Source organism: Dendroctonus ponderosae, unplaced genomic scaffold (genome assembly GCF_020466585.1).
Source record: "Dendroctonus ponderosae isolate FM_Combo_2020 unplaced genomic scaffold, Dpon_F_20191213v2 Dpon_F_20191213_1, whole genome shotgun sequence".
Lineage (NCBI taxonomy): Eukaryota > Metazoa > Arthropoda > Insecta > Coleoptera > Curculionidae > Dendroctonus > Dendroctonus ponderosae.
Genome location: NW_026017110.1, coordinates 12440720 through 12467378, shown reverse-complemented (window position 1 = coordinate 12467378; position 26659 = coordinate 12440720). Strand labels below are relative to the sequence as shown.

At 33.1% G+C, this 26659-nt stretch overlaps 4 protein-coding genes and 3 long non-coding RNA genes across 8 annotated transcripts in view; 3 read left to right on the top strand and 4 right to left on the bottom strand.

Moving 5' to 3' along the window:
• Nucleotides 1-3978: 3978 nt before the first annotated feature.
• Nucleotides 3979-14096, bottom strand: LOC109535817. Its single transcript, XM_048660815.1, has 15 exons — nt 13687-14096; nt 13421-13626; nt 13230-13362; nt 12976-13176; nt 12640-12907; nt 8416-8648; nt 8151-8356; nt 7968-8100; nt 7714-7914; nt 7500-7648; nt 5073-5385; nt 4808-5013; nt 4620-4752; nt 4366-4566; nt 3979-4300 (listed from the first exon to the last, which is right to left on the bottom strand). The coding sequence occupies exons 1-15, from the start codon at nt 13985-13987 to the stop codon at nt 4032-4034; spliced, it is 3153 nt and encodes a 1050-aa protein (XP_048516772.1). The 5' UTR covers nt 13988-14096; the 3' UTR covers nt 3979-4031.
• LOC109538402 (polygalacturonase) lies at nt 7324-8867 on the bottom strand. Its single transcript, XM_048661745.1, has 5 exons — nt 8416-8867; nt 8151-8356; nt 7968-8100; nt 7714-7914; nt 7324-7648 (listed from the first exon to the last, which is right to left on the bottom strand). The coding sequence occupies exons 1-5, from the start codon at nt 8801-8803 to the stop codon at nt 7380-7382; spliced, it is 1197 nt and encodes a 398-aa protein (XP_048517702.1). The 5' UTR covers nt 8804-8867; the 3' UTR covers nt 7324-7379.
• On the bottom strand, nt 9549-10679 carry LOC109535818. Of its 2 annotated transcripts, XR_002171762.2 has the most exons (3): nt 10486-10679; nt 10208-10401; nt 9549-10114 (listed from the first exon to the last, which is right to left on the bottom strand). It is a non-coding gene; the product is annotated as an uncharacterized LOC109535818 (long non-coding RNA). The 2 variants fall into 2 exon arrangements; XR_002171763.2 differs by lacking the exon at nt 9549-10114 and having other exon boundaries at nt 10144-10401.
• A 2325-nt stretch (nt 14097-16421) lies between the features above and the next one.
• LOC109535808 lies at nt 16422-16820 on the top strand. Its single transcript, XM_019901813.2, has one exon. It carries the CDS (start codon nt 16422-16424, stop codon nt 16818-16820), a length of 399 nt encoding a protein of 132 aa, XP_019757372.2.
• Nucleotides 16821-17557: 737 nt separating this feature from the next.
• LOC109535807 (cell wall integrity and stress response component 1) lies at nt 17558-17965 on the top strand. The gene has a single exon (XM_019901812.2). The coding sequence runs from the start codon at nt 17558-17560 to the stop codon at nt 17963-17965; it is 408 nt and encodes a 135-aa protein (XP_019757371.2).
• A 64-nt stretch (nt 17966-18029) lies between these two features.
• LOC125502688 lies at nt 18030-24706 on the top strand. Its single transcript, XR_007280467.1, has 2 exons — nt 18030-20881; nt 21064-24706. It is a non-coding gene; the product is annotated as an uncharacterized LOC125502688 (long non-coding RNA).
• The window catches only part of LOC125502686, a 15730-nt gene continuing 11609 nt past the window's right edge, over nt 22539-26659 (bottom strand). Inside the window, exons 2-3 of the long non-coding RNA XR_007280465.1 lie at nt 23557-24807; nt 22539-23499 (exon numbers count right to left, since the gene is read on the bottom strand). This is a non-coding gene — a long non-coding RNA (uncharacterized LOC125502686). The remainder of the gene's footprint in view (nt 23500-23556; nt 24808-26659) is intronic.

Here is a 26659-nt window from a genome sequence, read left to right as displayed (position 1 = left end):
GTAAATCAGTCTAGTTTCACTAAGCAATGTAAAGAGTATGTGATAAAAAATTGTGAAAAATTCGAAAACGTGTAATGCAAAAACAGTCATACAACTTTTTTACTTACACTGGCCAATTTTTGGCTTAGCTTGAATATCGATGTTTTCAGCACTAGTGCACTAGACTAGAGTAAGGAAATCAACACATACAGATGTTCTTACATCTAGGTGTTTCGGCCTTTTATTTTATCTGCCCATCTGCACTAATTTAGTCTAAGTATAAGTTAAATTTCTTTAAATTGTTTATGTTGGAATACAGATTGTAATTCAACATGACAAAATCTGTAATGTACGTATGTAATGATGGTTGATAAACAAATTGAAATTGAAAATTGAAATTGAAATCAATCAATTTTATTAGAAAAGATTATTCGTATCTCGACAGATGGAGCACGAGTCAAGCATAGAGGTAGGAGTATCGGGAAGGCCATTTTAAGACATAAGACAAGAAGGTCACAGGAACGGAAATATTCGTTAACCACTGCATAATTCCCCAGGAAAATTCATGTGCGAAAATAAAGAGTTTGCGAAATGTCACAGTAGCAATAATTAAACTAATCAATTTTATAGTCGCGTGCGTTAAATCACCAGCAATTTAAAGAATTAGTAAAAGATTTAGAAACTGAATATGGCGACGTGATGTTTAATATCGAAGTACGTTAGCGTAGTAGAGGTGCAATGCTAAGAAGAGTATACAACTTACAAAGCGAAGTATTTCTCTTGGATGTTGTTCTTGGATATGAAGGGATATGCCTTTTCTCATTTTGGTAATAAAGAATGGGTGTGCGATTTTGGGTTTCTTATCGACATGACTCAGCATCTCAATGATCTTAATGTAGAACTTCAAGGCAAAGGACAGTTAATTCACAATTTGTATGATAAAATTCAGGGTATTGAGCACAAATTAAAATTGTAGAAACAGCATCTTTTGCAGAATAATGTCTCTCACTTTTCACATTTAGAAAAAGCAAATGGTTACTACTTCTCAAAAATACGCACACTATATATGCAATTACGATTCCATTCCAAATATTCAAGCTAGGAAGACAGCGGTGTCCATGCAAATGTTTTCCTCGCCATATAATACCGATGTGCATACAATTTCAGAAGACTTTCAAATACAAGTAATTGACATGCAGAATAATGCCGATTGGAAAAATGTACTTTTCTCAGTAAACATAAAAAATGTGTATAAATCTGATGTGAGCCCTGAGAAATTTCCGCTTCTGACAAAAAATGCAAAGCAAATTATGTTTCTGTTCGGAGTACGTACGTTTGTGAACAAATATTTTCAACCATCAAATTTACATTACACAAGAAAGCCCACCGATCCAGACGGAGTGATGCACGATTAGAAAGCTATGTAGCTTTCTAATCGTACGTACGTACGTGTAGTTATCTAATCGATCGATAAAGATATCATTTCGGCTGATGTTGATCAGCTTGTATCGAAAAAACAATGTCAAATTTCTCATTAAAAATTTCTATTAAATTCGTTTTTCTATTCTTTTCTTGTTTGCTTTTATTTTGTATTCAAATTTGTATATGAAATTTTTACTTTTTTTATATTATTTTTGTTTGTATTAATTTTTTAAATAAATTTAGTTTTTCATATTAATGTTTATTATAAATAAACTTTTGAAAATTATTAGTAAGTGTTACTTTATGTGCGGCCCGCCAAAAAATTTATAATTTAAATTGGCCCGTTAACTGAAAAGGTTGCTCACCCCTGAGTTACACGATGTCAAAAACATATTGAAGTGGGTGGACTACATTTCAAACAATTTCGTAAATGTTTGTTGTGTTAAATGTGCAAAACCACCCATTAAGTTTGTGATTTTATTATTACGTTCCAGTTTCATTAAAGTATTATTAGCAATTTTTTATTTTTACTTGAAAACTCCGAGTTGTACAAATAGGTTGGAAAAAAATGTTTTCTTTTGAACTGAATGAAGAATCCAATAGTAAATTGTATTTGATGAAAAACGAGTGGCATATCATTTTTTTCTTTAAAACACACAATTGCGCGTTATTACGTTACACAGACATATAAAATCAAACAAATTAGGTATTATTGCGAAATATAATCATTCATTGTCCCATCGTTGATCGTAGACATGTCAACATTAATTTTAATTTGCTGAATCAACGTTCGCAGCTAGCCATTGATACTGCGACACTCAGGAGTATTTGAAGTGCCACTCTCAGGTTTGGAAAAACATATTTTCCATACGAGATTATAAAAGTAAGAAATTCTAACGGAGTTTTAGGTTCAATTTATATTCTACTGCGGAGTAACATTTTGCGGTAACATATTTCGATAAAGAGTTTGATTCCATTGAAGTCTGCATTATAAAATCCCCCAACATTTTTACAATTTTTTTCGAGGTCGTTGTCAATAATATCCTTGTTTAAGAAATTTTCAGCGTCTAGTAGAAATCCAAATTTTAATTTTTCAAAACTTCGACAGTCAACCGAGCTGCCCCTGGTCTATACCAGCTCAAAACGTTCCAAGTACCTATATTCAAATTCATATTTCGTTTGAATTGTTGGATTTTGTTTCCAACACTCGCCGCGCTTTACTTACTTAGGCTTTACATACTTAGGATTGAGCGGCATAGCTTATAGGTCTATAATTATTTAAATATATGGTAATGCGTTTCGTCACTGAATAGACTTTTTTACACTCAGCGACAGACAGTTCAGGTAATATGCATTCCACAGGGTCACCAAGAATTTCTGACGAATCAAACTTTTTTTATGGAAAATCTTATATCAATAAGGCGCACCTGATTCTCTTACAAATGGAGATAATTTTGACATAAGGTCTATTCTGTATGCGGTTAATTCTTTACCAGATACCTATAGACACTTAAAATTGAAAGCAGCACTGTTCCAAATCGGCAGAAGAAATTGCAAAATTTGAAAATTTTACTTACTCTATGGTCAACACATCAAACAACAACAAATAAAATACAATTAAGTTCTTAAATCGCATGAACTGTTTGAAGTTCAGCCCATTTAACTCCAAACATGTTTGTGCCCCAACACTTTATTGTTTTACGTTATATGTTCAGTTTTACTGTGTAAAAATAGTTGCCCCTGATTTCCATGTAGATCGCTTAGTTTCATATTGTTGACCACTTTATTTTGTTGTTGCAGGTAATGTTTTCTTCTGCAAATTGCTAAATGCTAAATTAAAGGGTTCTTGTATTCTCAAAAAATACGTTTCAATTATTTGATGATTTGCATAATTAAAACACGTTAGACCCGACTATTTCTGATTTGAAATCTAGGTGTGTTATTTGTTCAGATGAGCAGTTTGCCCATTTCGATTTCCTATTTCGATATGTAAAACTAAGCAATATATCTATCACCTATCAGAATCTGGTCGTGGTATCCGAAGTGCGTACTGGATATAAAATATTCCAAAGTCTAAACTCGGTTTCATCATTAAACTTGACGTCAGTAAACAAAAGAGATAGTGTGATGTATATTTAGAAAAATTGCAATTTTGTTCCGTAACATACCTTCTTCCATTTTAACAGTTATATTTGAAATTTTCCGCTGATCTACCGTACATTACAAAGACTTGAACTCTTTAAACCGAAGATCCGCATGTATTGGCTCTGGAAGTCTATTTTCATATTAGGGGTATAAAACGAGTAATAGCCTAAATACTTTGTGACACGAGAGCCCTTTGGCTTTCTTCACTTCGCCAGTGCTGGTGGAACGCCACAAAATATCCCCCCTTATGTTCTATGTTCTGGTATGGGGTATGTTCTGTGTGGAACGCTTCTTTCATCACTACATTTCATCGATATACAGACCTAAAGACTACGAAATAGTTACGAAACGTTCGATAGATTAGATATCTCAAATATCCTGCTCACCTGACATACATTTCAAAGAACAAAGTTCATATCATAATAGCAACAAAACTCTTGAAAATTTATTTATGTTTTAAACAATATTTGAGTACACAAAACCAATTAACATTCGTACTCCTTAGGAACATATCCGGTGCAATTATTATTTTGGTTGTCGCCGAGTATATTAACATTTTCCCATTTCCAATCAAAACACCCTTCGTCAGCACATAGTATGAATACCGGTATGCCTCCGCTTAAAACATTTCCATATATATTCTGCATTGAGAGGTTGTAAATAGGGATGTGGTTGGATGGTGGACCGTCCTGCGGTTGCCCAGCTGGTAAATTTAGATAGTTCTGTTCAACACTTATACCATAATTTTTAGCATCTACAAAATATGAAATATTTTGTTTTGTTTGTCTCGTATTCCATACTGCTTGGCGAAAAGTATACCTAGTATTGTTATATTCCTGTACACTACATTTTTAATTAATCCATCTCCATCCAGTACGTGCGTTTTAACGTGAATGCCATTTTGGGCCATTGTAATGATAGAATTTTCAAATAAAACATCTTCAATTGTTGAATTTGTGCCACTTATAGTAAGTCCATGACTTCCATGACAAAATAAGTTTCGAACAGTGACGTTTTTTCCTAGAATAACAAAATATTGAACGAGATAAATTTTGAGCAGAGAGTCAATGTACCTCGAGCAATAGCTATACAATCATCTTGATTATAAATTACGCAATTTTCAATAGTAACATTCTCATTTGGTTCAAATATTGCTAAATTTATCCCATCTGTATTGTGGGCGAAATGATTTTCTGGTGCTACGCCCTAAGAATTATGATACAATACACCGCCATACTTCGTGCATTGACTAGAAACATACCTCGTCTCCTTCTAAGATATTAATAAACCAATTTCTTATGACAAGATTCTCTCCGTTAACCATAGCACACAGTGCTGGGCAATCTTTAATATTGAGGCCATCAAAAATTGCATTTGTGACTTGTATTTTTAAAAGTCTTGGCTTTTTGCCGCCCCATGTGCCCTGACCGTCCCACCACAAAGGTCCGCGCCCATCGATAACAGAGTCTAATTGAAAAAAACTGATAGTAAGCCAATAGATCCATTGATCTATACTGGTCTCTTACCCTTTTCTCCAATGACTTTTATATTATTGCCGCTAATAGTTATCAAAGGCCCAGTCCATGCGCAGAAATTAAAGGAGGTATTCCCTCTAAATGTAAGTGTACTACCTTCATTTAAATTTAGTATCAGTTGTTCGCCACCAGGTATGGACAGATTGTCCAAAATAATATCCTTGCAGTTATTTGTCACATTGTTCACTTCTTCGAACTCTTTTACTAAGCAACCCTCTTCGACACGAGTTTGGTAACTCACAGGAATAAATGAGAAATACGCAAACAGTGTATACACAAACACACTCATCATTTTTACTGTCCAATGTAATTATTTGAATCAGTTGCTATTATATATACCTGCATAAAAATAAATCGACATAAATATATATAAAAGTTTCAATATGCTTCAGTCGACAAAAGATTAGATACATGTCATCTACAAATATAGTAGATACTTTGTTATCACATTAATAAGCAAAATATGTTCTCAAAATCCCTATCAAGTATGTAAATCACGGATTTACACTTTGCCGTCGTGGAATGGCTCAGTCCTTTCAAGGATCCTGAGAGCAATGCCAGCTGGAGAAAATGCTTCTGGTAGGATCACCCTTGTTGGTATGATCCAAGGTGAGAAAGGACGCTGAATAAATCCATAACTGCAGCATATGGCCTAAAATGAGCGACTGCAAACAGCGTGTGTTCCCCAGGGACGGATGAATAAAAACTCGCCAACACGCCTGGCAAGGGGGCATGTTAATGCCAAATTATCCCCCCGTCAGAAAATGTAATAATTACTAATTTTTTGTTTGAGGGAATATGTGTTACTTAATTTGACTCGCATTTCTTGGTGAAAAGAATTAAATTTAATGAAATCTCGAAAAAATGTTTATAACTGTTAAAACAAAGTTTTAAAAAGATAAGTTTTAAAATGACGTTCAAATGGAAACTCCTCGTTTTGATAATTTTATCTTATTCAGTATTGAAAATAAAGATAAGTTTGTTTAAAGTTGCTTATTCCAAAATTGTTTAGTTTCCGAAATATGGTCAATTTAATGTTTTTATATGGCTATTTTGCCCTCATCTCATTTTAAATGCCGCAACTCTTAGTGGCCATGACAAAAGTGGCCATTTTTAATACAATCAAATGCCAAAAAAATGTTGACAGCTGTCAGTTACCTTTTGAAAATAATTAATAATCTTGCTCGGACACTTAAATTATACAAGCGAAGATTATTTAAACGTATTTATTATTTATGGAGAATGTCATAAAGTTAGTGCCTGGGCATGATTATTAATTATTTTCAATAGGTAACTGACAGCTGTCAGCATTCCTTTGGCATTTGATTGTGTTAAAAATGGCCACTTTTGTGATTGCAACTAAGAGTGACAAGATTTACAATAAGATGCGGCAAAATAGCAATATGAAAACAGTAAATTGGCAATATTTCGAAAACTAAACACTTTTGGAATAGACAACCTTACACAAACTTACACTTATTTTTAATACTGAATAAGACAAAATTGTTCAAAATGGGGATTTTTATTTAAAAGAATTGATTTTCGACGGTTTGCTCAACTGTATTTTGAAACTTATTTTTTAACACTTTGTATTAAAAGCTTTCAAAATGTGGTCGAAATTCCATTAAAGTAAATCTTTTTGAATAATATATGAGACTCAAATTAAGAAGCACAAATTCGCTTATTGGAAAAATGAACAATTATTCGAGTAGCTGCAACTGTAATTTTTTACAAAAAGTTTCAAATATATCAAATACGGTTGGACTTAGGTATAGGATGTTATTAACGAAATATAATTAGAATTTGGAGACAAATTTAAAAATGTGATAGTATTATAGTAAAAATGTAAGGTATAACCGGAAGCGTCGCCATCTTGACAATATTTTAGATCGCTTGCTCCCAGTGACTTCGGCATTTGCAAATTTCTCCTGATTATAGTTTGCCAGATATCGATCGCGGCGGTTCCCGGTGGGAAACCCTGTATAATGTTTTACTATACATGAGCTGCAAGTCAATCCACAGATCTTACCTTAAAACTTGAAAATTTGTCAAAAATTAGCTTTAGGAAAAAAAGGCTTCTCCCATACACCACGAGTATTCAATCGGGAGATAATTTTGAAAAACGAGTGATTTAGCTTTCTGCATTTCGGTAGTGTTGGTGGACCACCAAGAAGGTTAGATCTGAAGTATCCTGCTCAGCTCAAATTCATTTCAAACAACAAAATGTATATAATCATATAAATTAAACTGTCGAAATGTGATTTATATTTCGACAATATTGTAAATACACAAAACCTATTAACATTCGTACTGCTCAGGAGCATAACCAGTGCAATTATTATTTTGGTTGTCGCCGAGTATATTAACATTTTCCCATTTCCAATCAAAACACCCTTCGTCAGCACATAGTATGAATACCGGTATGCCTCCGCTTAAAACATTTCCATATATATTCTGCATTGAGAGGTTGTAAATAGGGATGTGGTTGGATGGTGGACCGTCCTGCGGTTGCCCAGCTGGTAAATTTAGATAGTTCTGTTCAACACTTATACCATAATTTTTAGCATCTACAAAATATGAAATATTTTGTTTTGTTTGTCTCGTATTCCATACTGCTTGGCGAAAAGTATACCTAGTATTGTTATATTCCTGTACACTACATTTTTAATTAATCCATCTCCATCCAGTACGTGCGTTTTAACGTGAATGCCATTTTGGGCCATTGTAATGATAGAATTTTCAAATAAAACATCTTCAATTGTTGAATTTGTGCCACTTATAGTAAGTCCATGACTTCCATGACAAAATAAGTTTCGAACAGTAACATTTTTTGCTATAATGACAAAATATAAAATGAGACAAAATTTAAGCAGCACAGCAACGTACCTCGAGCAATAGCTATACAGTCATCTTGGTTATAAATTACGCAATTTTCAATAGTAACATTCTCGTTTGAATAATAATGTTCTAGATGTAACCCATCCGTATTGTGTGCGAACTTATTTTCTGGTGCTACACCCTAAGAATAATGACACAATACATTGCCATACTTCGTGCATGAAACTATACCTCGTCTCCTTCTAAGATATTAATAAACCAATTTTTTATAACAAGATTGTCTCCGTTAACCATAGCACACAGTGATGGACAATCCTTAATATTGATGCCATCGAACACTGCATTTGTGACCTGTATTTTTAAAAGCCTTGGCTTTTTGCTGCCCCATGTACCTTGACCGTCCCACCACAAAGGTCCTCGTCCATCGATAACAGAGTCTAATTGAAACAACTCAAACTAAAGCAAATATATCAATTGTTCTATACAAGTTTCTTACCCTTTTCTCCTATCACTTTTATATTATTTCCGCTAATAGTCATCAAAGGACCAGTCCATTCATAGAAATTGAAGGAGGTATTTCCTCTAAATGTAAGTGTACTACCTTCACTTAAATTTAGTATCAGCTGGTCGCCACCAGGTATATCCAGATTATCCAAAATAATATCTTCGCAGTTATTTATCACATTGTTTACTTCTTCGAACTCTTTTACTATGCAAGCTTCTTCGACGCTAGTTTGGAAACTTACAGGAATAAATGAGAAATACGCAAACAGTGTATACACAAACAGACACATCATTTTTACTGTCCAATGTAGGTATTTATTGGAGTAATTTGATGATGAATATATACCTGCATAACTAAGACTCGATTTATTATTACACATCTAAAAAGTTGCAATATACTTCAATTGATAAAAGATTAGATACATGTCATCCACAAATAAAGTAGATACTTTAAATTAATATTACATTAATAATCGAAATACGTATGTACATTTTTTGTCGATATTTCGGTCAACTAATCAGCACCCTGTCCGAATTATTGCAGTTTCATATCAGATAGAAATTCATATAGATATAAACTTAAATCACATGTACATGTGATGTGTGCTCAATTTGTACCGGTGTTCTGTAAGCCCTTGGTTTAATGTGTCTCTGAGTACCCCTGGAAGGCTTTGCTGCAATTATGTCCAATACTTGTTCCTCTGTGTCTGGAACCCGAACATCTATTGTCGTCCACTATCTTCCTGGAAACAATCTCCGGTGTCTCTCGCCCTTCTGCTATCTTTCTGTGACATTTCCCCTGAACTAATCGCATATCCGCAAATTCGTGAAAAGAGCTTCAAAGTAAGTCGCAGTTTGACAAATTATTGTCATTATTGACAAAGGCTATCTGTAACTATCTGTTAATGACAAAAAACATCATTGCCGCTCTGACTTTCCATGAAAAAATTAAAGCCGGGAACCTTTTTAAATTTAAAAATTTTCGGAATTTGAAGTAAAAATCGTAATTTTTATTTTTGAATGCTTTAGTATTCCAATATGCTACAAATTAAAGATAGAACAACTTCAAAATAATACCTAATAACAAAGTTAAAATTCGATTTTTCTTCTAATTATGTTTAATTCTAGAAATTTTCCGAAAAAAATTTCAATATTTTTTCCGTACTCTATAAGTGAACCCTTATTACCCCTTAAAAGGTATAACGACGATTTTGAATCACCCTGTATGCAGAGTGTCCCGATAAAGGTAAAGAGCGGCTGTGTCTCGACAACGATAAGGACTAGCGGTTTGGAGAAAAAACCCTTATAAGTAATAATAATTTGGCATAAAAAATAGCTGGAAAATGTATTACAGTTCGTAGCTCGACCGCAAGGGGGCGTGACTTCTACAACAAAACCAAAAAGTCTAGGTATCTCGGAAAAGGGATAGATGAGCTACAACTATCAAAACGTCATTTGAGAGCTTGGGTAATACCGCATCGATTATTTCTTTCAATTTTTTTTTGTATTGTTTATAATATAAGAGTGAGAGGCCCTTGCAGTTTTCAATACTTACATTTTAATATCTCCTGAACCACTTAACGAATTCCACTATTTTTGGGCTTCTTTGAAAGATAATTTTAATGTGTTTAAAAGCCATTTTTCGTTAAATCGTTTGGTTTTAAAACAAATCAACTAGAAGGCGTTTTCTGCTGCAATTACAATTTTTTGTGATTGTCGGAAAATAGTTAAATGGAACGATACTCTTTATTTGACATGCCCTTACACAAGTTGAAATTACTTACATTTCAGATAAAACCACATCGTTATATCTCCGGTCGTTCTCGATTTATAGAAGATTTATGCAAACGTCTAACAAATATGTAATATTTTTATATTCAGTTTTTCTGTGTTAAAATGGTTGCGCTTTATTTCCAAGTAGAACGATTTAGTTGACTTGTTGACTATTTTATTATGTATTTCCAGGTAATATCTTCGTCTGGAAATCGTTTAATGCTGAATTAAAGGATTCCTGTATTGCCAAAAAAAACTGTTCAATAATTTGATGATTTAATTAAAATACCTTGGACCCGAGCATTTCTGATTTGAAATCCGTTTATAACCGCGTCTTCCAACCGTAAAACTTAGCTCGCTTAAATCTAGGGGTGTTATTATTTGAGATGAGCACTTTTCCCATATCGATATAAATATCCTTGACCGCCCAGAAAAGACCTTGAAATAAAACACATTCCGAATTATCAAATATGTAAAACTAATCGATATATCTATATCACATATGACCTGGTCGTTATACGCTATTGTTTTCATCTTTATAAGTTGACGTCAGCAAACGAAAGAGATAGAGAAAAATATATATTTAGAAAAAATGTGATTTTGTTTTGACGCATACCATTTTTTCCTTATATACTTGGATCTTTGAGCGAAACTAACCGTTTTACTCAAAAGTCGTTTTACTTTAGAATATTGACAGACCCATTTAATAATAAACTCAACTGAAGAATATCTAGTATTTATTACTGTGAAGCTTAGAAACGAACAAACCACTATTTTTCTAATACGTTCTTCGATTGTCTTTGTTGCCTGCTTCACGATTTCCGGCGGACAAAGATGTCGTCTGGATTACTGCTTCGTTCCGATCGTCTGCTGTTAGAAGACGGGGCGCTTGGGATCGTGTTACTTAAACTGAACTTGAAGATCTGCACGCATTGGCTTTGAAAGAGTCCACTTTAATATTAAGGTAGTGATGAATGTAGCTGTTTGATCAATGAGATACAATAACGAAGGAACCTCGAGTTTTAGTAGTAGTAGAGTAATCTTTAGACAAAATTAATAATATGGGAGAAGATTGTATGTACCTTGATGGATTTATATACCGTCAAGTGTTTTATTTATTTACATAGTTCATCAATGGGCACGTCTTATGTTAAAAATTACTATGTAAAGAATTTATTCTGATGGTGTTAATTATTTTGGCCTTTTGTTGAGTGTTTTTATTTTGGCATCATTTAGACCAGTCATACGTTTTGTTTTGTATTGAACAGGCTTTATAACCTTGGACCATGAATTTCTCTTGCACGTTGAGCTGGTCTAGATTTTATGAATATGGATAATGCTGTAAAAAAGAAGTATTTTCAGACGCTGAGAAAAAAGTCTAGGCGAGTATATCTCCGAAAAATCTCATATAGCATTATGACCTTTCAGATTGAGATCTTCGCATTCGATTTTCCAACTGCATATAATAAGTGGTATTTGTATTCTGTAAAGCGCAAAACTTCATAAGCTTATGAAAACCACATGCAGCAAGTTGAGTTCGGTCCACCAGCTTCAATAAGCGTAATGGTTCCATAATATCCGAGAAGCTTAACGAGCTGTTAGAAAAACAGAAATTTACTGCCAATAAAGTCTTCAACTGAGATGATCACTGAAGATCACTGAAGATTTTGTGGTATTTGTTGACGATTCAGGCTTACGAATTAGGAGCTGAAGAAGATTTTTATCAAACACCATAGAACAATGGTAGACCTAACCAATAAAAGTGAAAATATTCGATTCAACAGTTGGTAATTTTTCACAATATTGACAGGGAAGACAATAATTTTCCAAAATCCTTGCGTCAGCGTCCAATAACTGTAGAGTTCTCAAAAGCAATATATTTTGGTGGTCAGCAACTTTGATGTCAGTCAGCGTTGTTCCCGTTATCACCTAGAGTTTAGATGCATTGCCGGAACAACAAAAAAAATGCATATTTTCGAAGTACGTAGAACTCAAAAACTACATTGTCGATTAGCAGTTACGTTTTGAAATTTGTATGTCTCAAGTTAAAATAGGACTTAGTAAAATGGAATTGTCAAAATAAAATCGACAGAAAAAATGTTTCTTGTTTTTTTAATAGCTTGCCTTAACGTAATGTTTTACTATACATGAGCTGCAAGTTAATTAACAGATCTTACCTTAAAATTTGAAAATGTGTCAAATTGAACGGGGAGATAATATTAAAAAACAAAGTAATTTGGCTTTCTTCATTTCGGTAGTGTAGTGTTGGTGGAACCCTAAGAAAGCTAGATCTGAAATGTCCTGCTCAACTAAAATACATTTCAAACAACAAAACCAATATCATCATATAAAGGAAACTCTCGAAATAATGTTAGATATTTATATTTCGACAATATTGTGAATTGTTGACAATATTGTGAATTTGTGAATCCACAAAATCTATTAACATTCGTACTCCTCAGGAACATAACCAGTGCAATTATTATTTTGGCTGTCGCCGAGTATATTAACATTTTCCCATTTCCAATCAAAACACCCTTCATCAGCACATAGGATGAATACCGGTATGCCTCCACTTAAAACATTTCCATATATATCGTGCATTGAGAGGTTGTAAATAGGGATGTTGTTGGATGGTGGACCGTCCTGCGGTTGCCCAGCTGGTAAATTTAGATAGTTCTGTTCAACACTTATACCATAATGTTTAGCATCTACAGAATTAAAAAATCTTGTTTCATTTGTCCCATATTCCATAGGTACTACTTTCAGAAACGTTTACCTAGTATCGTTATATTCCTGTATACTACATTTTTAACTAATCCATCTCCATTAAGCACGTGCGTTTTAACATGAATACCATTTTCGGCCATAGTAATGATAGAATTTTCGAATAAAACATCATCAATTACTGCATTATCGCCACTTATTGTAAGTCCATGACTCCCATGGCAAAATAAGTTTCGAACAGTGACGTTTTTTCCTGGAATGACAAAATATTAAGCGAGACAAATTTTAATCAGAGAGTCAATATACCTCGAGCAATAGCTATACAATCATCTTGATTATAAATTACGCAATTTTCAATAGTAACATTCTCATTTGGATACGATTTTCCCAGATTTATCCCATCCGTATTATGTGCGAAATTATTTTCTGGTGCTACACCCTTGAAATTATACGAACACAATACACTGACATGCTTCGTGCACTAACTAAAAACTTACCTCATCTCCTTCTAAGTTATCAATAATCCAATTTCTAATAACAAGATTCTCTCCGTTAACAATGGTACAAAGTGAAGGACAATCTTTGATATTGATACCATCCAAAATGGCATTTGTGACCTGTATTTTAAAGAGTTTTGGCTTTTGGCTACCCCATGTACCCTGACCGTCCCACCATAAAGGTCCGCGCCCATCGATAACAGAATCTAAATGAAAAAAGTTCAAAGTAAAGAAATGAAATACATTTTCTCATATAGGCTTCTTACCCTTTTCTCCTATAACTTTTATGTTATTGCCGCTAATAGTTATCAAAGGCCCAGTCCATTCGTAGAAATTAAAGGAGGTATTTCCTCTAAATGTAAGTGTAGTACCTTCATTTAAATTTAGTATCAGTTTTTTGCCCCCAGGTATGGAGAGGCTATCCAAAATAATATCTTTGCAGTTATTTATCACACTGTCCACTTCTTCAAATTCTTTTACAATGCAACCGTCTTCCGCACTAGTTTGATAACTCACAATAATAAATGGAAAACACGCAAACAGTGTATACACAAACAGACTCCTCATTTTTACTGTCGAATGTCTTTATTGGAGTACTTTGCTAGTACATGTACGTATTATTACATATTTAAATAGTTTCAATATATTTCAATTGATAAAAGATTAGGTATCCGTAATCTCGAAATATAGCAGGTACTTAAAATTACTATTAAATAAATAAACAAAATATGTACATGTGATTTGAATGTCGTCATGGGGTGGATATTTTATTAAAAATTGCAAAAATGCAACAAACTGCTGATTATTCGACATATAAATCGACAGAAGAAGTCTGACAAAATTAGTACAATATCCAACCTTTCTGAGGGACTGGAAACAGTAACGTATGTCTAACCCAAACCACCAATAATTTTAACTTTATAACCCACCATAATTATCAATAATTAAATTAATTTATATTCATAATAGGACCATCCTGATTTTTTAAATTCGATCTACATGATGCCATTCTGCACGGTGCACCTAGTTTATTGGGAAGCACTTTTCTTAACCTTCGTTAAACTTCGCCTAAAAATTTCGCCATTCCACCTCAGTCCTTCCCCACTTTACCATTCCTGACCACTGATAGATGATATGATGTTTCTCCTCAGCCGTACTACATTGTAGACATACGGGGCTATCATCAATTCCTAGTAGGTGTAGATGTCTGTTCAGACCACAGTGACCTGTCGTGACCCAACCCGAGTTCTTAGCGCCTAGCGACTCCTTGCCCTCAACTATTTGGATGTTTCCTTGCCGTCACTTGGGATTCCAATCCAACTCTATCGCTTGCCTACACCCTACCTCCATTCTCCACGTCTTTGTGGTACCTCTTAGAGTTCAGTCATTTAAAGCGCTTGCTACATGTCTGTTACTTAAACCTATATAAGATTGGGCACTTATTGAGTTTTTACAAAATCCGAGCCTGGCCAAAGTATCGGCACCCTCTTTTCTCGCGAACGCCATGAGCGCTGGAATCTACGCTAGGTTTACTTGCTTTCGTTCTGCCAGTTTATTCAGGTCATCCCAGCAATCCTGGATCAGCCTACAGTTCATCTTGACACTGATAATATTATTATGGTACGTATATTGATACGGTATAAAAAATGTTAGTATGTTTATATAGGTTTATTGGGTTTTCCGTTAATAGTTTAACAGATGTACACCTTAACTTGGAAATGGAGGCACATTTGGTATATTACTGTACCAAGCTTGTAAAAGAAATTAAAAATCGGATCTATCCTCTAATACCATTTATATGGAAGTATACATTATAAGAACAATCATAGAAAAGGCAAATTATACAACCTTCCTCTTTGGATAGCTTTTGTTGATTATGAAAAAACATTTGAATCCATCGAAAGATGGGCTGTGTTAAACGCGCGAAGTAACTGCAGAGTATATCACCGATACATAACTTTGATTAGAAATATATGTGATAAATCAACTTTTAGAGTTGCATTGAAGGACTGTACAAACAAAATTAAACTTCGAAGAGGAGTCAGGCAGGGCCAATCCATCTAACCAAAATTGTTCACGCTTGCGTTAGAAGATGTGTTTAAGAAAATTGATCCTCCTTGACACCAAAGGCATACAGAGAAATGGAGAATACTTGAACCACCTTCGTTTCGTGTACGATATCGTTCTGTTCGAACAAAATCGATAGGATCTGCAGGAAATGATAACAGAGCTAAATCAGAATTCTAAGTACGCACGTCTTAAAAATAAACACCGAAAAAACTAAATATATGACAAACGATAATAACATAATATAAATATCGAAATCAATAACACAAAGCTAGAACGAACAGACTCATACATCTACTTAGGTCAAAGAATGGAATTATTAAAAGGTATAGCAGGACAATCTTATATGAACTCTATAGTTCTTCAATTTTATAGTTCTAGTTAACAATCAGAAAACGTTTAATTGAAACGTTTCTGAGGGCGGACATGACGAATGAGGAAGAGAGATCGATAAAAAAACAAGTAAATGCAAAGTGTAATAAAGAATCTCCCAAGATAAAATATCAACTATTCCATATGAAGTTCCCTAACTGTAAAAGAGTGAATTATTGAATTATTAAGCCTGGGTTTGCGTGTCTTCCGAGTGGAGGATTCACCATGAAGCGTGAATATAAAACACTGATGACCACCAATAATCAATTTTCACTAATTTACAGCTATGTAGTTCGCGGATGTGCAAACATAATGAGCTTAACGGTTTTGTCAACAAGATCATGTGCTATTTTCAGTGGTAAATTACGACTATGTTATTTTTTCCACTGATACGATTCCGTTCGTGGCTAAACTATCTCAAAATAGCATCTTCGCTTTCCTCTGCCTGCACGTCAGCTAACCGACCAAGTTACATATAGAGGCCCGGTTTTTCAACAAATTGTCAGTTGATAGTGATAGCTCGATTAATAAGCAACGCATACAGTGCATGTGCCAATCAACAATGGCTTTCATGATGCCGGTAGTGAAAAACGACTGGAATATTTACAAGTCAAACAGATCGCGAAAAACTTCCGAATGCAACACATCATGCACTACCAGAACGAGGAAAATTTCGGAATGCAGATCTGAGGGCCTGGGCAGCTTGTCCACTTCTCCAAAACTGGAGGTGCCACTTCCAAAACATCACTCCGTACCGGATCGAATGCCTTCTAGAGTGTTCCCTAGAGGCAGAACCAGCTCTGAAAATCTACCCAGCAGGGCGAAGGTGTCATTTCCGCCGGAAAATCCGATTTCTGCTTCAGCCAGCAATTTGAAACCTTCACTAAGCGGCTGCAATTGGCTCGACAAGCTGAAAAAGTTCATAAAACATAGCAAAAGAGAAGAAGAGAGGTCCAAGTAATTAAAGAGGATATTTCCGAGTTATTAGCTGATTTCAGGATTGATGTTTTGAAAAGCTCACACGTTCGCAATCAGCAATGGCGAAGGCACTTTACACTCTGTAAGTTTGGGAATTGTGCAAATGTGATACTGAGCGGCTAATAAACGCTTCAGAAACTATTTGGCAACAGTCGCTGATGTTTTGAAAAACAGCACTGCCCTAGAATAGTTTTTAACATACACATTGAGGCGATTAAACAAGAATAAGGCAGTTGGGACGGCAGCGCCATCTAAGGAGCGAGAATCTGTGGTGATGAATATTGAACATATGTATTGATTGGACTGAGGAGTTGAGCGCCATCTTTGCCCCGAAATTAGTATGAAGGCTCCTGAAATATGTAGTTCGCCATCGAGCACAAGCCCCTGTGGTAAATACGGAAATTATACAAGAGAGAACTGAAACCCTAATAATGTAGTAAACAAGAGCACGTGATGGTTGTTTGGGCGATAACCTATGAAAGAATTATGTTTTAAACTGCACGTAAGCCAGGAGAACCTGAAAACATTTGGACTGAATCACCTACCTCTCCCTTTCACCCGCACTCCACATCGACGTCGGACTGACGTTACATAAAATTATTTCGGTTGAGCCACACGTTTCATTCCAGTAGAAGCACGCGAAAGAGACGGAGCATACTTGAGTGGCCGTGGTGTTCGATTTATCAAATTTCGATTTCTGAATTCAAAATAAACATCGTTATGGCTTTTATGATGCCGGTAGTGAAGAATGATTGGGACATCTACAAGTCCAATCGGTCCCGCAGAACTTCTGAATGTTCCAACACGAATTCATGTCGTTCGAGAAAAGTCTCTGAGTGCCGATCAGAAGGGCCCAGCAGCACATCGACATCTCCGGGTTCTGATTTTATTACATCTCCGCACCGTTCTGTGCCAGATAAAATGTCTTCGCGACAGTATTCGCGGTCCAATTCCACCAGCTACTCCAGAACCAGTTCCCAGAGCTTTCAGAGTCCCATGAAGAGTGCGTCATCGTCACCGCCAAAAAATAATTCGTCGACAAGTCTGAACAAGTTCCACAACCGGCTATTGGACAAGCTGAAGAAGTCAATGCGGAATGGCAAGGACGAAGAAAGAACCAGTTCATGAGTTGGGGTGAAGGTGAGAAAAAGGAAAACTATTACCTCCTAGTGGGTGCATTATTGAAGGGTCAGTTGTTTGCATAGGAATGAATATTTTAATTTTTGACCGGGTTCTGGGAAACTTCTAACTTATATTCTATCCATTACCTACTTGTACAGGTATTGCAATATTGATATATCACCTGTGATATGTAGTTCTTTCTGTCTATTTTTTTCAAAAAGGTAGGGGCAAATTTGCAGATGCGAAATAATCATCACTATTGTATTATTTATTATCACGCATAATTCTCTATGACGGCGAATGTTGCATGCACAGACCTACACATAAATAACTGCATTAAAAGCTATGCAAAAGTATTGATTATTGTTGTTCGCGACTGTTCTATATTTGCCGCAGAATCTAGAATGTGAAAGCTGAGATTTGGCGGTAACATATGTCGAATAAATATTATTCCTCGATTATTTAAAAATAATTCGTGTAGTGACATAATGCGCTGTAGATTGGAGCTTATTCCAGCTCGGTCACGTGTAGTTAACTATTTGCGTAGAGTGGCAAAATCAACAATGTAGTGTAAAACAATTTCAATTAACAATCAAACACCTTATAGCATATATAGGTTTGGCAATAATCTTCTTTAAACCGCGTGGTTTATCACTTATTCCTACGCAGAATAATGCGATTTATCTAATACCTTTTAATATTGCATGCAAAAGTCAGGAACAACAAAATTTTGGAAATCAGTAATTCAATTTGATTGAATTGGAACATCGATCAATTTATCTAGTAATCCATTCAATAATTTTTCCATTTATTTACAAATAAAGCCTGGGGCGCATTATATTTATTAAACTATTCACATCAATCTAAATAAATAATTTGCAAGTGCAAGGAAAATTCGAAAGTCCCATCAAGACTAACTATTTCGATTGTTCTTCATTTTAATATGATCATTATTTGAAAGTGTTAAATAAACAGATTTTTTCTGAACCAGTTCAATGGAAAGTTACTGATGTATTTTGTCACTCTGCTCGAATCAAAAAAATTTTGCTTCGATTTTTCGAAGCCGATTGACTTAATTTTCGAAAGACTGGTTAGTGGGAGGATATTAGTAACATATAATGTAATTTTTAAGAAAACTATTTTGCTTGTTAGATTGTTTAGTATAGTATAGGTTATCTTAATATATGAGAATCTAAATAATATATTCTAAATATTCAGATGATATCGAAAGAAGACACAGAAATTTTAATGTATCTACTTAGATTAGAGTAATTTTATTGTAACAAGTAATATTTTTGTTTTGTAAATAGTTGATTTTCAAAATTTACGTAACTCGAATCAGTCAGTTCACAATACGCAGTGGCCTGCTTTGTAAATTTATAAAATAAAACAACCAAAATGTTGCTAATTACAATAGACGCACAGATGGGGGCAATATTTATGTTTGGTAATTACTGCCCTACACTTATTTTTTATAAACACATTCCCTGTTGTGCAGTAAGAGAAGCACTCTTTATACTGTGTTTGTATTTTAGGAGTGTTTCTCGTTTTTTACAATTTTATTGGAAAAAAATATTTAAAAATAATTGAAACATCTGTTGAAATAAGTTTTGTTGCGACTTAGTAATCTGGTACCAATAATTGTAATATTTATAAAAAATTATGTTTCATAGTTATTTCTAGCAAATAATGTATACTGTATACTATATCAAATATCTTGGTCAACTAAATAAAACAGCTGCGATATACTTAACATTTTGTTTGCTATTTTTGTCTGCAATAAATTATAATTATATGTTCCGATAAGTGTGTTTTATTTGTTTGTTCCCAATGATTCACTGTCTTTCACAGCTAATTTTATTCAACAAATGATATTAAACAATGTGAATTAACAGTTTCTCCAAACAGCGCTTAGATTCACATCTTTTAAATTGGTCTCAACTGTTTGAAAGATGAATGGTTTCTGAATTATTACAGTTTCTTAAGGTTGTTGCGTGAGTTGAGTGAGTACAACTTAATTAAAATAAATGTCTTAAAGCTTGTGTATTTGATGATTTTTTATAACATAATTAATATGCTTAATTTCTCAATCTTTATACTGATCTGATGAACTGTTTCAACTATTTTGAAATGTTATTTTTAAATATAAATATTCAGAATTCATTAAAACTGAATAAATATAGTGTTATATTTAGATATATCAATTGGGAATAAATATTTATAGTATTCTTTATTTGGCGTTTATTGATAATAAAAATTATGTGTTTCTAATCATCGAAATTTCCATAACAAGTCTCAAAATTAAATTAGTATTTTTCACTTTTAAAATGCTGGTGGTACAGTTGGTTTCCTTGCATTTACTTCCGAGTTTCCAACATTTACTTTCCATTGCATCATTAATTTATTCATAAAAGTTTTGTACTGAGAATTTGAGAAGTAACGTAATTCTCATCTGAACTGAATTCGCGTAGATAAAAAATGTTTCTTCGCTTCCTTATTGTTAATTCAATGGTTTCGTATAAATTAAATTAAACACACTGAATTCGTTTTTTTGCAGTGGAAAATCTTTAAGCTGGAATTCTCGTTTAATAAGCTTGAATTGTACATAGACAAATTGTACAGTATGTGTTTATGCTTTTCTGTTTTTTTAATATATAAAGTTATTATCAATCACTAGGCGCGTTCTGAACACTGTACCTGTAGTCTCATCAGGATTCATGAGCTCATCAACATTTTTATACATGTGTCACCCGATACAGTGTAAATTCTAAATTTTGGAAAATTTATAATATTGATTTCCATAGTGTCACATTAGCAATTTTTTGGTATAAAGACTTAAGGATGCTCTTCGCCGTATCAATTTTCTGCATTCATCCAAATGAACTGACATTTGAAAAGCTTGACTGTTGTAGTTCTAGAAAGGTACGTATTATTTTTGAAGGCGTTCGGAAGGCAACTGTTTGAGGTTTTATATAAATTTGAAATTTTAATTATTTGTCAGTATTTAAGTGGTTTTTTTTGTAAACTAGTAGTTAAACTAACTGGCAATTCAATAAAGAATCCTTGGGTATAAGTCAAACTAATATAATTATTTTTCATTCTAGTTATGGGATATATGATATTAGCGAAATACACTGTTTGGGCGAAGAAGGAAATGTCTTAGGTAGGTACGTACCTAATTATATATTTATTGAAATTAATCCACACGCTATTTTTTGCCAAGTTGATCAAAAAGAAAGGAAATTTTGAAATACAATTAGTAAATTATACATCATAAATAAATACTACATTGCAGCACCATAAAAGCTAAAAAAAGGGATGGGATTTCAAATTGAAATGTGGTATTAAAACCTTCTCTCTTTTGAATTAGTAGTAAGTAGCTTATAGTTACTACGAGAACTGAAATAAGGATTTTTTATAATTTTACGCTAGGTAATAAAATAAAAAAGAAGTTTACTATTAAGTATGTAGTTGTTAATGTGTACAAACGTTGAAATTAAAAAATATAGATACAATTTAATGTTTATGCAATTGAAAATAGAACATTAACAACTTGTTACACCTTGTAGGCTGTTTCGGATTAAACTTATCAAAAAATCTCCATTTCAATTTCCTTTTAAAAACTTTCTTTAACATATTTTCACATCATAATGACACACCTTGCGTTAACTAACAATTTACATAATTAACATATGTGATGATAAAATCATAGTTAGTAAGATGTTTGGTCTATGTTCATATGATTTTGTATGATTCATTGTCATATTCGACATCAGACAGCATGATGTCTGGAACTTCAGACACATAAGCACTTGTTGTGCAATGTTATAAAAGGTACAATTATTGTTGTTGAAGCCGACGTCACAATGACTGGATATTTCGAAAATATTTTTGAAATTTATATGAGCTGATTGATGTTGCGTCCTATCAAATAAAAAATTGTTGATTATATAAAAAAAAATATATTAAGCCAGTGGTTGAGATACATTTTTAATTTTCAGTCGTACAAAAACCTACACATCTTGTGTTACAATAGAACCTATAAACAATTTGATAATAAAAAGTTACAAAATATCTACAAATATTTTTTTATAGATATTATAAATACAATACAGAATACAGGTTATGAAAGGTTTACTAATGTCAAAATAAAACGAAATACATTTATTATTATTAATAAAAGCAATTAGTCAGCGAAACTAGGATTAAATATGTTTCCAAGTAATAATTAGATCTGTAACAAATCGGTTTATTATCGATTAATTCCATGAATTTTAACAAAGAGTAATGTAATAAATAATAAATGTACCAACAATATAATCTTATTATTATGCTTATAAATAAAAATACAATTAAAAGTAAACTCACAAAAATTAAACCTTTTTAAAACATGAGTTAATAGATGATACTACGAAAAACTAGTATTTACAAGCAATAATAACAATAAACAATAATCAATAATTCATTAAATATAATAGTTCCATGGAAGGAAACTACTACTAAAAGAAAGTCTACAATTACAATAAGACATTTTAAGTAAATTGTAGTAATTCCTAAAAAATTGTTGACATTATTGCTGTAATTTCTATTTAAGTAAAATATAACTTTAAATCCATCACAGTCACTATACAAAAATCCAATCAAACAGTGTGTTTCTTTGTAATAAAGTGTATATGTATATTACTCAAGGGTGTTACATCGTTTGAATGGATGTTCTTCAGTGTTTAACTGAAAATCTAAAAGGCAACATTTCCAAAATATTTTGTCCTGGTTGTTTTGTTTGGGTTAACCTCATAAGAGACTCATTTCAATAATAATTAAACCTCAAATTTCTGATCATATTAATCTGTTAAAAAAATGAACAAATGTTAGGAGTTTTTTTGTTACAATTTTATTGAAAAGCTCTGGGTATCGTTTTAAGGATGTTTAAGATTTCTAAATTTTTTTGATAAGTTACAAATTAATAATAAATACAGACCTGATTTTATCATTTGATACCCAATATACTTTCAAGTCAAGCAGTGATTTCTGGAAGTTGCCATTTATTAACGTTGATTTAATACCCTCTAACCATTTTGCTCCCTTCTTTCCTCCATCTATAACTGAAATTATCAAATGGATGATTCCAAATTAATCTCACTTCTTTTTATAGGTTTTCGGGATTACTTGGAACATTCGAAAACATATTTAATTGCAAATTTACTTTCTTTCTTTCTCTTTTTTTTCTCTCCAAGTTATTGTGTGAAACAACAACAATAATAAGCAATATTTTAATGTGGTAGTCATTTGGCGTACTGTGACAAGAAATAGCGTTTTCATACATTTTTGATAAAATAGCCACAATCCTTGGGAACATTCCCGAAATTAGTTCTTGTAAAAAAGTGAAAATTGTTGATGAAACTGAAAGTTGCAGCCTGGAAGTCACTGTAGTATTCATGTAGGTAATGAGCGAGACCATTTTGAGTTCAATACAACAAAAGTAGCACTACTAGAGGCTTGGAAAACAATTTAAATGTTTCGAGGAGCTTCAGCTTATCGGCCTAAAAATTTTCATCAATCTGCATCAAATAATACTTCTAGAGTAGTTCTCTTCTAACCTGTGTTGATTTACTCAAATTGAAAACACTTTTGCTAAGTTTATGATTTCGTTTATTGATTGTGTTGAACATTCTTTTCTTTCCGCAAACTTTTCTGCATTTTCTATAAATCGGTATCTTTGTAGATTGACGTCAATTTTGTCGGTCTTTATTTGAATGTTTAAACAACAGGAAATCTAAAATCTAAAAATACGTGTTTTACAAATATGAGATATATATTATTGTTAAAATTTTGAGTCTGCATTATATTGTTAAACATTAGTCGAAAATTGATTAGTTTTGTAATAGAAACATTTCGTTGGACACTGGTAATTATTGCAGCTCAGATGGCCTATATCATCATATTCAGATATTCCATAGATTTTTGTAATTTTATTGTGGTAATTCGAAATCACTAACGTAGAATAACTATGAAAACGTTTAAAGAATTTTGGTATTTACCATACATTTTTATTTTGTAAAGCAGATATCACTACTTTTCTTATCAGCAGTCACACGATATTATTTATAAATTTCACTGAGTCAATGAGATAGTAGTGGGCTATAAAGTGTGGTCACAGCTAGTCTTAACTGGAAGTAAAAAAGTTCATTAGTAGATTTGTGTTGTAAATTAAACATTGATATGGCATTCATGATACCGTACGTAAAACGCAATTGGGAAATTTTTCATGTCGATCGAGTTGGAAGGCCAGCAAAGCAGGTAGATGCCGATAACAACCATATATCAGCAAACAGCAACATATTAGCTTCACGAGGCACCAGTTCAAAGACGGCTAATCAATCACCAAAGGCAATCGCAAAGACCTCAACAAATCACAGATAATTACTATGCTAAGTTGTTAAGACGGAAATGTATGTACATTGTGTTGAACAACAACCAGTGTGATATTAAGGAAAGATCCATTAAAAAAAGTTAATGGCATAAATCAATATTTATCAATTATTAGGACTAAGTTAAATGTTAGTACAGATTAAAATGTTCCTCAGGTGAAGCAAACACGAAAGGCATGACATTGTTGGGGAACAGACTTTTCATGCGTATTTAAAGTAAATAATATGGAAATAAATTATGTACAAATATTGCAATTAATATAATAAAAAAAATCATTAGCATCTATAAGAAGTATAATGTTAATATTATGGAGTAAAGGTTCGAGCAAAGGTGACTACAGACCTCAGCAGACTATATTGCGGGCACCCAACTGTATTCAGTGAACACATGAACAGTATGCGATCGGAAACAAAGCAAATCTGGAAGAATTTAAATCAGATTATTAGAAAATATAAGAGGTGCAAAGCGACAACTAAAACATTCCAAAGGCACATTGACAATTGAACAAAATGGTCTTTATTTTCATATGCACCAAATAAATATTTCGAATAAATTTAGATTCATAGTCCTGGGTTGGTTGCTTGGGTAAGTTTGAATAAGCTAGAGGAAATGAACCCATGTTTTAACTTTTTACTCTAAAAATCCAACCCAGCCGAATATTGGAAGGATACACGTTCATTTAAATAGCAAACATCTTTTCACAGACACGTGGTTCTCAAGAATTTTTATTACAGCATCGGTTTGGCGGTTCCTAAAACATTGTTGCTTAATCTACATTGTCATAGGTGAGAGATCAATATTATGTCCTCGTCGAGTTCGTCGTTTTATATTAAAACCAAAATAAATACAGTAGCGAAAGTTGCACCATGTTTAATAAATAACTATGGAAATTGGGTTTAGTATAGTGTACAGGGTGGTGCATGGAATACCGAAAGCCAATTTATTTTATAAATTTATAAGCCCAACTATTCAAATTCTCTAGAAATATACGGTGTGCCACAGTAAAAATATTAAATGTTTTTTTTTCGAATATAGTTGTACAAGGTGATTCAAAACTACTGTAATTCATTAAAAGCTTTCTGAAATTAACTTGTAGAACACAACATATATACAAAAGCGTTTCAATTTTTATTTTTCGATGATACTAACATACAGTTATGTGTGTTACAAACAGTGTTACAGCTATTTAGAACCTTCAAATACATTTTTGATGAAAACAGGTCCCGAGTTACTTTTGCACTTGTTAACTAGAAAACTTTCCTTTAACTCAGATTTGTTCCACCAGATTAGAATATCCACCACAACACTAGTTCTGATGTATATTAAGGATTACTATACTCATAACTCACATAATGAGTGAACGCACTGGTCTATAATAATTTTATCTATTCTTTGGAAGTTAAGTCTTTAAAAATACTTACATTTTGAAACACATATTTATAGACTTTTTCTAAATATGTTCTCTAAGTTTCACTGTTATGTTTGCTAATTTTCGCGTAAAAATAAATGATACTTGTGGTAAATATAAGAAGACAAATGTGGTGAAAATGTTGTTTGTATTATTTTTCGGTTATTGTACATGTTTCAGATTTATTAATTAAACTTTTATTTGCTGCCTAAAAAATCATGCATTTCTAAGGAATTTACCTCGACTGCGACAAAATCTTGTCTTAAACGGTATAAAATAATTATTAAGTTTTAAAGCGTGCTTAAAGCTAAATAGATTAGCTATTAAGGTATTATACGGGAAATTTATATTTTTTTAATATAACTTACGATCTTGCTGATCTTAGGACCTTAGAAGTGGCCACGTATACGAAGCCTAATGAACTATAATAAAATTATAATTGGAAAACTATAACGTTTTCTAAAACATTCAGGGTTAAATTGTAACAATTGGAAATTCTTTGAAAATTATAGTTCATGGCCATTGATGGAAACATCTTGTTTTATGTTTAGATTTTCTATGTTTCATTTAATTGTTAACGATTGTTATGGCATTTGAGAAACTAGATGTGAGATAGAGAAATACTGAGACAGTTTAAAATTCATACTATCCTTAGTTAATCATATTTTGTTGGCTCTGTCTGGTTTGAAATAAAATACGTTCAACACTAGAGCTGCGTAGTTCGCGAACGAACTAGTTCAAAAGATCGAATCTGGGAAGTGAACGGATCGATCTAGTTCTTCTAAATTGAAAGAGCGAATCAGTTGGAACTGAACGAAACATGGCATTTCGTCTCACTCTTGTTGGAGAACGAGACCGATGCC

Bases quoted from the DNA above. Each gene is read 5' to 3' on its own strand.
- LOC109538402 (XM_048661745.1), bottom strand. From the start codon at position 8,803: ATGTGTAATAATAAATCGAGTCTTAGTTATGCAGGTATATATTCATCA. The intron at 8,357-8,415 runs GTAAGAAACTTG...TGTTTCAATTAG, and splicing joins AAAAGTGATAGGAGAAAAGG to ACTCTGTTATCGATGGACGA. The intron at 8,101-8,150 runs GTATAGTTTCAT...CATTATTCTTAG, and splicing joins ATATCTTAGAAGGAGACGAG to GGTGTAGCACCAGAAAATAA.
- LOC109535817 (XM_048660815.1), bottom strand. From the start codon at position 13,987: ATGAGGAGTCTGTTTGTGTATACACTGTTTGCGTGTTTTCCATTTATT. The intron at 13,177-13,229 runs GTATATTGACTC...TTGTCATTCCAG, and splicing joins TTGTATAGCTATTGCTCGAG to GAAAAAACGTCACTGTTCGA. The intron at 5,386-7,499 runs GTATTCATACTA...AAATAATTACAT, and splicing joins TTTTAAGCGGAGGCATACCG to TGGACAGTAAAAATGATGAG.
- LOC109535808 (XM_019901813.2), top strand. From the start codon at position 16,422: ATGGCTTTCATGATGCCGGTAGTGAAAAACGACTGGAATATTTACAAG.
- LOC109535807 (XM_019901812.2), top strand. From the start codon at position 17,558: ATGGCTTTTATGATGCCGGTAGTGAAGAATGATTGGGACATCTACAAG.